The 12,074-nt window shown below is 36.1% G+C and overlaps 1 protein-coding gene across 1 annotated transcript; it reads left to right on the plus strand.

The window, feature by feature from the left end:
* The first annotated feature begins 10,388 nt into the window (after window positions 1-10,388).
* On the plus strand, window positions 10,389-11,552 carry LOC111518994. The gene is made up of 2 exons (XM_023177498.2): window positions 10,389-10,456; window positions 10,513-11,552. The coding sequence occupies exons 1-2, from the start codon at window positions 10,421-10,423 to the stop codon at window positions 11,392-11,394; spliced, it is 918 nt and encodes a 305-aa protein (XP_023033266.1). The 5' UTR covers window positions 10,389-10,420; the 3' UTR covers window positions 11,395-11,552.
* Window positions 11,553-12,074: the final 522 nt, after the last annotated feature.

Below are 12,074 nucleotides of genomic sequence, written 5' to 3' on the forward strand. Positions count from 1 at the left end.
GAGCTGAAAATTGGGTATAATTCATATTGTTTACTCAATTTCCTAAGTTCTAAGTTTAGCCAACGATTTTAACGGTTTCCGGAATTTCAAACTCGACTTAGAAAATATGGTAAAATTTGCTTTGCTTTTGAAGGTTCAAAAAAATATATATAAATTACTTACTAAAATTGTCGTACTTGTTCCCTTAGAAATTCCAGAACCCCCTCCATCCACTCCCTTGCTTCAACACCCGACGTGCCTTGCCAAACAAAGAAGAAGTCTTTGTCAGAAATTAAAGGCAATTTTAAGTAAATTTATTAAACAAAAAAAAAAGAATTTAATATTTTACGATTTAATTAAAAATTTGAATTATTTATGAATTTTGCCAAAGATGTATTACTAATATTAATATGCTTAAATAAAGATCTAAAAATAAAAGAAGACAACTGAACTTGGTTGATGCATTTAATTTGCTGATTGTGTGCATTCAATTAGTTATTTATTAATTGATAGACTAAATAAGTGCACCTAATGTATCGAATTGAGCGTACTATACTTAAGCTGACTAATTAAGGCCAACAGATTCTGTTGGGCTGCTGGACTGTTTGGCATATTAATTTCTTCATTTTGTCGCTTCAACTATTGAATTGAGTTTGTTTCTTATTTGGAAGGCATTGAGGGTTACTCTGTTCGAATTCAATGAGCCTGACACGAATGTGACTGGGATCCCTTTAGTGCCGTTTTGGTGACGGTGCTCGTAACAGCGCAATTGAATTTATTGCCCGTTACTATGTAATTTCTGTAATCCCTATACCGTTTCCACTCCAATACACTTTAGATGGAATTGTTTAAGAAGCAAAAAGTACAAAAAACATTGCTAGAAAGTTGCTTTTCTGTTTTTGTCCTTATTTGGATTTATTTTGTTGGTGCCACAGCAAAGAAAAGAAGATTTTTGAATTAAAATTGAATTGGATATAATGTTCGATAAGGTAAAGTGCGCAACCTTTTTCGTTTGGTTTTTGTTTGTGATTGACACATTCCCTAATAGGATAGCAATATAAATCCGACGTACAGGTAAGTTTGAAAATCTCTCTTCAATTGCTAAATTATTGGGTAATGGTTGTTGCTTCTCAATGTGTTCAGATTTCATGTGTTTCTTAGTTAAACAATTTGGTTTATGTTTATAATTGGTTGATCCTTTACATGGGTCATCATCATGACACAAAGCGTAAGCAATATCATTTGCATATGGAAATGTTACTTGGAATTCGATTGATAATGGAAATGTAATATTTCAGTAAGAGAAACTGTTCATTGTCAATGAGATTTCCTTTTCATGTGAAAGTGAAATTGGGTTTTCTTGGAAAACCATTGTCATACACCCACATCATACTCCTTCCCACCTTTTCAATGTCTTACTGGAAGTCAATTTAAATGCCATTGCGTGCCATTTTAAGCGGTAATTCAATTTCCCGCTATAAGACACGTAGATACTTACAAATATGTACATACATATTATATGTACGACCCTATCTGATTATGGTTTGTCTTAATACCTATATAAATGAAGGCTCGCTGGCCAAAAGGCAATGCACTTGTTGATTTTTTGCTCTGTTTGCTTTCGTTCTCGAGCGTGAAACATAAATAAATATTTAATGCTGAAGCCATTGACAATGGGAGTAAGTACAAGTACCCGCTTTCCCCGCCAAATGAAAAGTGTCTTTCGAACGGGCAACAAACTCTCAAAGGGCAAACTCGTGTCCACTTTCATTTTCCAATACTAAGTGGTAGACATTTTCTTCTTTCGAAAAGCAAACATCAGATAATTTAATGATTTTATTTTGGACACATGTGGTGCACATTTCCATTTTTTCTTTTCTTTATTTTTATATTTGTGTGAGTGTGTGTGTGTGTGTATATGGGTTTCTTTTTTTGTGGTCATAGAAAGAGTCTTTTTGATGTAAATATAAGCAGTCATTGTGGTATACATAGATGTACATCGGCATATTTATTGTGCTTTAAGGACCAAAGAAAGTAGGTAAATGTGTCCGAAAGATGCCATCAGCCATTCATTACTCAATGCTCAAGCGACAATGAACTCATTTCTGTATGTGTATTTAATTGAATAATTTAACTGGAAGTCAACTGAATTAGTAGAAAACTGATTTCAAAGGCTAGAGTTTATTAAGTTTGTCTAATAAGTTTAAGAATATGGCCAAGAAATTTGGCAAGTCTTTTGTTTCTTAAAATCTTTATTTAAGTTTATAGATAAGAATCGTTAAACAAATTTGCCAAATTCAAGCGAGAAACAATTTCATCTTTTCAAAAATTATTCCTGAGAAGCAAAGCAGCTGATCCATGTACATATCAGACGTAGATAATTAGAAATTAGAATTTTCAGAATTCTCCCACATCACATAACATAACATGCATGGATTTTTTTGTATGCTTGCGTGCGTATGTGTTTTGTGTGTGTGTATTAACTACACTAACTTAGGGCGGCACACCTAAAAGTATGCAGCATACAAAAATGGAATTATCCCTACTCAAAGTAATGTGGCATTAATTTGACAAGACTATGTAGGTAGTATGTGTGAATGTTTGTGTTTTGTAAGTGTGTGAAACTTTGTACATATATACACGAAACACTTAGCCAAGTGTGAGTTTTTGTGTGTTATTTCAAGCCTGGGGTTGTGTGCTCTTGTAGGCGTGTAATAGCCTAAGTTTCACAGGCGCTTAAATCAATTAAGTTTTCGTTGCAGCTTTATAAGAATGAAAATACACACACACACAGACACACACAAGATTATATATGTATATAATATATATACACTAATATAGCGACAAATGAACTCGTGCGTTGTTCCATAGTTGCGTGTGCCTTGACATGACATCCATCTAGTTATCCAACGAGTTGGCAGCCGTTTAAACACTTAAACACTACGTGCTAAACTTATTGGCCATGTCATATATGTGGCCAAACGCAGATCCCTCCCCTCCACGGCAAGCCACCACTCCCACCCCCCCCAAACACAAAGTTAAAGTTTATCGCAACAACAAGCTTAAGTACACAGGCAAACTTTATTATTTGATTGGCCAAGCATGTCAACACATTGTGTTCTCGATTTCTGCCTCTTTTTTTCGAATGATAATTTTCATTTCAAGAGCATTTTCACTTATTTTTTGAAAAGAGAGCGATTGAGAGAGAAAGAGTAAGCATATCAAATGAGACTGAAAGGAAATGAAAGGCTTCCAGGAATAACAAGTAGAAGCGAAAGCGAAGAAGAAGAAGAAATTGCAATCCTATCATCAATTTAAAAAGAAGAAAAAAAAATTGTTTGTATGATTGAGTTTTTGGAGCAAAACTGAGAATTTAGTAGATATGTGTATATAGATATGTGCAGTGGCGCATCCACAGAAGGGATGCCAGCCAAATGTAAGCTTTACATTGCTAAGAAACTTTATATTTGTATATTATATGCAAATTTGTATCAACGAATGCTGAATAAATTTGTTCATTAAGTTATTTTGTATACGTGAAAAGCAAAACTAAATCCCGAAAACTGAAAACGTCATAAATTCGTGGCCACCATAGTATATGTTGCGTCTGAATTGCATTCAGATTGATTCAAAGGAGAGAAAAGAGTTTGAAATACTTTCTACACTGTTTTTGGCTTTAAATACAAATTTTTGGAGTTTTCGAATTGCCATAATTAACAACGTATCTTATGATAAAACTCTTTAAGGTTCGATTATTGAATTTTCTTTTCTGTCCTCAGTATCTATACATGTAAGTGGCATGAGAAAGACGGGGTCAAGGATATGAAAAGATGGATAAGCTGCTCTACAATCCGACCTAATTTATCCCTCCAAAAGTTTTTCTAAGATCCGCCACTGAGTGATTTTATGCGTGTGTTTGTGTGTGTGTTTTTTTGTTGTGTGTGTTACTTTGTGGGTAATATACAGCCTTGTAGTCGTCATCGTCATCGTCAGCGTCTTTGTCGTTTTATGAGTTTCACGCTTTTGGCAACGGCTGTTTCGCTTTGAAGCTTCAAACTTCTCTTCATAAATCTTATCAAATTTTTCGTTTTTCCTTAAATTGAATGTGCTGCTCACACACATACAAACACACACACACATATAGACATACGCTGCGGTTCTGGTGTTATTTGATTATCGCTTTGACTTGTGTGCTTTATACATCAGATGTATGTATGTATGTATATATGTATATGCAGACATTCATACATACAGATATAAAGTATAAGACATTTTCCTCTAACGGCAAAGATTTTCATTAAATTGAATGAAAAAAGTTTTGTCTGTGTAAATAAAACGAAATTACACACACAGACATCATCTTATATGTATATGTATGTTTGCGCCTGTTTGTGTGTGGCTGTGTGTTTTTGTGTGGGTATCTAGATAATTGATGTTTGGCTGATGTGGCATTTGTTTGTTAATTCGCCCACTCTAACCCACTGACCCACCCACATCACTGCATCTGATTTATACGCATCTAAATCACAATCTCGACAACAGCAGCAGCAACAACAACAAGATCATAAAAAAAAAAAAAAAAATGAATAACACCTTGACCCTCAAACATTTTGCTAAATTCACACAAATAATATTTTTACTCTCAAAATCCGCTTAGCTTACTTAGTGAGGGCAAGCAGCTAGGACGGGCAGCAGTCTGAGGCAGTGAACCATATTGTAAAATTTTTTGTCGATTGGTCTCTCAAATTGTTTGCTAAGCCGCTTTTCAAAAGTTGTTAATGCCCAAATGACAGATTTTCCGCACTGAACGGAAAAACATTAAAAGCGTATTGCGAAATTTGATGGGGGGAAGTGATGGAATTATATATATAAATTATTCCCCAGACCTCTGGCTAATTTCAGTCCACAGTTATGTATATTCTTTATTGCCACTTTCATCTACTTTAGCTGGGAACAGCCTTTTTACAAGCGTATGTGTGTGTGGGTGTTTCTTTTAGCGAATTGGGATTTTCCTATCGATAAGACAATTGAAATGCTAATGCTATTAAACCAATTAGTAGGTCTAAGCGATAACCTTAAGATAGAAGGAGAAAAATAACAAAAAAAAAAAGAACGTCAAGAAAACAGGAAGCAAATTTTTCACGCACCGAAGGTGCCACACTCTTGTGGAGTTTTCATATGCATTTGCTTACCAAATTTATACCGAATCCTATTTGCATTTCTTTAAATGTAAACATTTTTTCTATTTTAAAATGTAATCACATGTTTTTGGCATGGGTTATTGCAATGCAATCCCATTAAAATTTCAGCAAATAAATAAAGAAAAATAAACAAATTTGATAATTATAAGTAAGGGAAAAGATACCCAAAGGGTCATGCATATCAGCTAACGTATGCATGTTATACATACATATGTATGTATGTACATATATGCCCCATTCAGATGGAAGAAGAGCTTTTAAGCTTAATGCACTCGTATTTCAATCTGAGCATATGTCAGTTGTGCATGAGTTCTTGGTAAATTTGATAAGCTCTTTAGCTCTACAAGTGTTTCCATTTTACGTTTCCAGAATTTTCAGTTTCAGTTTCACTTTGACTTTTTTTTTTTTTTGCAATTCGAGCTAGCACTTTAACCTCTATCAATATTTCATTTAAAGCAATTAAAAATTGAAGGCACGCATAGGCCCAGCTCAAAGAGTGTTGCCTGCTTTCAGGCGGCGACCTTCATAACATAAATCACCAGAACCAGAACCAGAACGAAAAACCGAAACGAAACGAAATGAAACACAAACACGTGCCCGTCGTAAAGGCAACTCGCGCAAAAGTTAAGCTGTCAGCTCGTTGAAGTAAAGGCAAACGTAGTGGAATTGGTGGCCCTGTAACATGGTTTGGGCTTGGGTTTGGGTATTAAGTTCGGTAATTGCAAATTCCAGGCCACACATTGTAGTCCTAAATCAAACGCGAGGCGGAAGCACATTAATGCGACCACAATTGCATAAAATTATCACGCAATGCCATGGCCCGAGAGTAAGATAGACACACGCCACTGTCGTCGACATATCCCTGTGTTTGAGTTACATGCAATATTTTCACAGGGTTCCTCTTTCTTTTCCCGTCCCCCATCCCCTATCCAGTATATGCATAGCTGAGCATTAGGCTTTATAGATTCAATTTGCCTCTTATTGTTAGACGTGGTATAGTTACTTATTGTTAGTTGTTTCACTTTTAAGTAATAAGAAATTGTAATTAATCTCTGTAAACATAAAAAACATCTAGTTCATGATTATAGAGCATTATGGAAATGGAAATGGTTCATAAAATCATTTTAATCGAAAGGATATTCAAATTTCGTCATTTTTCGCATTAGCCAACTTTTCTGTTTGTTTGTGTGTGTTTTTTTCGGCTTTTAATTAAAACACTTTTAGACCTACCGGCAAGAGTCTGCCAAGTTTGGCAAAAAGTCAAACGCAAATATTGGCAATGACTCTGGTAAAAACAAAAACCAAACCAAACCAAAAAAAAAAACACCGCTACGTAAAAACTTTTCAATACTTTTTGAGCTAAAGTTAATTGACCCACACTGACTTGACGGAAAATTTCATTGGATTTCATTTAGTGGAGTGCTGAAGGGTCAGGTGGAGAGTTTAAGGAGGAGACAGCAGCAGCGTCAATGCATAAAATTTAAAAAATTCACTTTGTTTTGTATTCGACATAAACTCGTATAAATAAGCATATAAATATTTTGATGCTGTTCCTGGAAATAACAATAGGACGAAAAAGAGAGAGAAGAAAACGAAACAACAACACAAAAATGTGAAAATAGAAAAAAGGCAAACAGCACCATTGGCAACAAATAAACTTTTGTTTAAAATAAATTTGTTTGCCCTTCGCCTAGCGGGGAATACGTACATGTATACATATGTATGTATGTATGCATAGTAGAACATGGCCCACAGAATGCCCTTTGGAAAGTCCCCAAGTTGCCCTAAAGTGACTCGTCGATTGCGTCCCACAATGTGAAGCCGCATTCCAAACAAATTTCCTTTAAGAATTCGTATATTTTTTTTGTTGTTTTTTACAGTCTCCATTTCATATTCGTTTTTTTTTTTTTGGCAAAACTTGTGGGTGGAAGATGCTACCAGGTGCGGAATCAATACATAGATCATTTGGCCCAATCGCTAAAATGAATTATCAAAGATAATACTTTAAGTGTTTGGATGACTATCTTCTTCATTTTTGTATACGTGATGTGAAGTTGAATGTAAAGTATTAGTTTCTATTTATTGACTTGCTAAATCCCTTCCTGGTTTCTGTTCTAGGGCAATAAGATCTTAATAAAAATACACATACATACATATGATTATGTGGGTACATTCCAGGCGAAATCTATTCCAGGCCAAATATTCTCTTAGACACGAGTTTAGCGCATATAACACAAAATTTATATATATATTAAAACTTTAGTTCTGTTAATGCTCAATGCTTGGAATATCACGTCCAGCGCCTGTCCAGGACTTTGTCCATGTCCATGTCGCATATCCATTTTGAGTGTGCTTGAGTTTGCTTGACCCACGAATGGGCATTGGCAGTGCAGTAATCATTCATATTACTTAATGTCGTGCAACATGCTTTTGAATTATTAATTTTTTGCTTAGCCAGTTTCCTAGCCACGTGCCCTATGAATTTGCCACTTTCTGCCAGTTGGCTTCTTCTGGTTTTCCACTTTCCATTTTGGTACTTGGCACGATTTGTGCTTCGCGTTCCGCCAGATGCTTAAATATAACACTAAACATTTTTAATGAAGCCTGAAATCGAAAGTTTACGTTCTTTACGTTCTTTTCATCTTGTCGTCATCGTGCTCATTCTCATTCTCATCTCCATCCTCATCTCTCATCCTCGCCCTCGTCCTTGTGCTCATCGTGCTTATCCTCGAGGCGTGGTATCCAGTTTACTGCTATCCGACAGAAAACGGAAGCGACAATTGCAATGTTGTGTTGTCACGTGTGAGTTGTAAAATAGCAAAGAAGGACAATTTTTATTTTGTCATCTCTTCCGGCTTATTTCTAAAAACAGAAAATTTGTTGTGACATGAATTTCGCGAATTAAAACCAGAATGAACAAGACCGACTAAAAAGGACGAAGGGCGCGTGGGTGACGCCATTGCCTGAGTGAGTAACGACACATCAGTGGGGCAATGCCAGAACAAAATCTTAATTCTCCCAAGACTCCTTGCCCCCCTATATATGTACACCCACTCCACTTCCACTCAACTGGTATCCGCCTTGCCACAACTCACTTGGAGCATAAGCCTCACATGTGGCATTAGCATGTTATTTATTTACCACTCTCAACATGTTGTTTTCCCACTCCCTTGCTCACTATGCCTGAAGCATTCGTTTTTATTCTCATTTATTTTACCCAGTCGCATCTGGTACGAGTTTGTTTTTATTCTCGTTTCGAGTAAAATTATAAAATAAAACCCAAAAATGGTCTAAACAATTGTTTCTTGATTAATTGCACAGTAAATTTATTACGAAATCTTGCAAAAATGTTCGGCATTTCAGTTTTCAACAGTTTTTTTTTTTGGTTTTTGTATATTCAACGAAAGTGTAATACTGAATTCGGTAAACAAATATCCAATTTGAAATAGAAACTTCATGTGAATTATGATTTTCCTCTCTATCAGACATTATCTGTGAATCTACCGCAAACGCAACTAGTGCACAGTGATCCCTACGTCGATAAACTACAACTAAAATGCTAGAGGATTGTTTAGTTTATTCAGTTTTTTGGTTTCCGCAAATGGACCACTTTTTAAACTCAATAAACAATATAAACATTTGAGTAAAGTTTTAAAAAGTCAATTGCTATTAGAGATATGTACGAGTACATTCAAAACGCAAAACGAAATCCCTCTACACTTTCAGAACTCGTTCCCACACTGTTCAAATGTCTTGCTCGTTCCCTGTATACCGAATTGAAAGACTGAGGCAAATGTGTGTACTCGTGCAGGACTCTAATTGCTATCATTATGCAAAAGCATAAATTGATTTGAATTCATTTTAAGCTCTTTGAATTTGTTCACTATGATGCAGAGACTTTTTAAGAAAAAAATTCAATGACTAGATTAAACAAAACAAAAAATTAAAGATCATTGCAACAAGCAACTTGTCTAAATGAAGCGGAGTTTTCGGAAAAAGGATCTAAAACAAACAAAAAATATTAATACCATCGACTTATATTATACATATTGACAAATTACATTCCACAAATAATTAAGACAATCTTTGACAATCCACTAAACTTTTAAAAACACATGAAAAAAAAAACAATATATAGAATACCAAAAAACAAATCTTGGATGGTATTTTCAAAAAAAAAAAAAAAACCACGATTTTCTCTCTCAATATGAAAACTATAACATTACATCACCGCACCATATAACATATAGCCCAAAGTAGTCATGTTATGGGTAGAAAACGTTCTTCACTAGATGGGACAGAATTGTCCGTTGCCTGGTGACAGCGCCAGTGTGCCAAAGTTGGCGGGACTTTAAGCCTCGCTATGTCGAGAACAAAATCAGCGAAAGATAAGCCACATGAGGGAGAAATCAAAGGGTGACTTTCAAGTCTTTAAGTGCATTTACCCCAAAAAGTCTTATAGAATATACATATATATTAAAAACCAGAGGGCCAGGGCTAACTTCGACCGCGTCAAAGTTTGTATACCCTTGCAACTTTTTTGGTATCTCTTTCCTTACCTACCTGATATAGTCACCCGATCTTTGTCAAATTTGGCATAGTCGTTTATATGTGTTAGAAACTCACTAATATTCAATTTCACGACAATAGCTCAAAAAATAACGATTGAGTTATTGAGAAATGCAACAGTTCGTGACTTTGACGTTTGTATGGGAGCTATATGATATAGTGGTTCGATCCGGCAGAATCCGAGATATATAACCCCTGCAGTATATACAAGCCTACATGCTGAATTTCAACTCTGTAGCTCTAACGGTCTAGAAGGAGGTTGCGTTGATCCAGACGGACGGACAGACGGACGGACATGGCAATATGAACTCGTCTCGGCGTGCTGATCAAGAATATATATACTTTATATGGTCGGAGATGCTTCCTTCTATGCGTTGCACACTTCTGACCAAAATTAATATACCCTTTTTGCAAGGGTATAAAAAGAGACAGAAATATTTGACAATTGCTCAGCTTATTTTCGAAAGTATCTAGTACTTTCGGCTAGTCGGAAGCAATTCACATATTTTTGAGATCCAAGAAGGCCTGGGATGTTTGTAAAATTCGACCTGGTCAAGGGGGTACAGTACTTCAATCATTCTACTTCGAAAACTCATACAGTCAACATCAAAAATAAAACAAAAACTGTTTTAATTCTGAATATTAAAAAAGAGAAAAACAAAAGTGAAAATATGTTGACTGTTCAATTGATCATGGAATCCGGAGAGGTTAGTAAACGTGAGGATATTACTTTTCATAATCGTGACCAAGTGTTCTTTTCCAGCAATTGGTTATGAAGCTCCCGATCTCATCTAGCATATACGAGCTTAAGAGAGAGCTGCAGAGTCTTCTCAATATTCAGGAACCATTGGAGATTTGTACTTCTGATGTAACGTTGGCCGATTCAGTTCTTTTAACAGAAGTTGCTGGTCCAGGCAACAACGAACAAATTAAGCCGATTGTGTCTTGCTATGAAGGCAACAATTTTGTGTGCTTGATACGATTTTCTCTTGAGGCCGAGGATATCGCGCTTCCACTAGTCGATAATTCGGTGTCAGACTCAAGTATCGAAGTTAAAGTTGAATCTGAAATGGAAATGGAACCGGATGTTACAACTGGTCAGCACCCGCCATACATGAACATCCTGCCAGAGAAGAGGCCGTTTATTGTGGTAGTTTCTTCATGCGCAAAGAACTTTTCCGATCTGTTCGAAGGGTTCTTTGATATACTTTTGCGTTTCGGAGACGTTCGGAGCTTAGATTTCAATGATGTCACTCCGGTCGCTGAATACCATGGCCGGCTGTACATCGCAGCGGCCAATGAAGAGACCAGGGAATGGGTGGCGAGCAGCGTGTGTTCTATAGGGCTCTATGAGGCCGCTGGTTTTATAGACTTCCTGCACCTGACAGCGGCCAGAGTTACTTGGCCAAAGGTAGAGACTTGTTTGCTGCGAATTTTCACGCTCCTCGAACAGCAAAACTCTGATATAAAGACGGAGAAGTGGGCTGTCGTGAGCCGGGAATATGTACCCCCTACAGTCACAAATATTTGCCCCAATGAACAGGTTGACATCTGGATGGATGCGGACAGTGCGGATATCATCAAGGAGAGATTCAACTGCCTTAAACTATGTTTTTGGACGATCGTATTCGAGTTTCGCGATTAGATGACTTTTATATATTTTTATTTTATCGAATTTATATTTTGCGATGTTAAAAAAAAGTTACGATTACGGCAGACTCGTTTGCCTACCGATTATTCTGATTGGCAACGGTCAAATAGTTTATCGTAATAGAAAAATAATAAAATATAATAATAATTTAAGGACGTTGCTTTACTACCGAAACGTTGCCAAGTGAATTTTCAAACTCACTGTTTTCCCCCGATCGTTGGTATGGGAGCTATATGATATAGTCACCCGATCTTTATCAAATTTGGCATAGTCGTTTATAGGTGTAATAAACTCACAATTATTAAATTTCATGACAATAGTTTAGAAAATAAAGTTATTGAGTAAAGTCACTGTTCGTGACTTTGTCGTTTGTATGGGAGCTATACGATATAGTGGTCCGATCCGGCTGAGATATATAAGCCCTGCAGAAAATACAAGCCTACATGCTAAATTTCAACTCTGTAGCTCTAACGGTCTAGGAGGAATTTGCGTTGATCCAGACGTACGGACAGACGGACGAACGGACCTTTTTGCAAGGGTATAAAAAAACAATTTGGGACCATAGTGCACTAAGAGCTCTTCTTCCGTTAAGTACAAAAACTCTTTAAAAGCAAATGAAAAATTTAAAATTAATTAAAGTTAGTTAATTTAAAATTAACTAACTTGAGCTTTTA

Source organism: Drosophila willistoni (assembly GCF_018902025.1).
Source record: "Drosophila willistoni isolate 14030-0811.24 chromosome XR unlocalized genomic scaffold, UCI_dwil_1.1 Seg143, whole genome shotgun sequence".
Lineage (NCBI taxonomy): Eukaryota > Metazoa > Arthropoda > Insecta > Diptera > Drosophilidae > Drosophila > Drosophila willistoni.

Bases quoted from the DNA above. Each gene is read 5' to 3' on its own strand.
- LOC111518994 (XM_023177498.2), top strand. From the start codon at position 10,421: ATGTTGACTGTTCAATTGATCATGGAATCCGGAGAG. The intron at 10,457-10,512 runs GTTAGTAAACGT...GTTCTTTTCCAG, and splicing joins TGATCATGGAATCCGGAGAG to CAATTGGTTATGAAGCTCCC.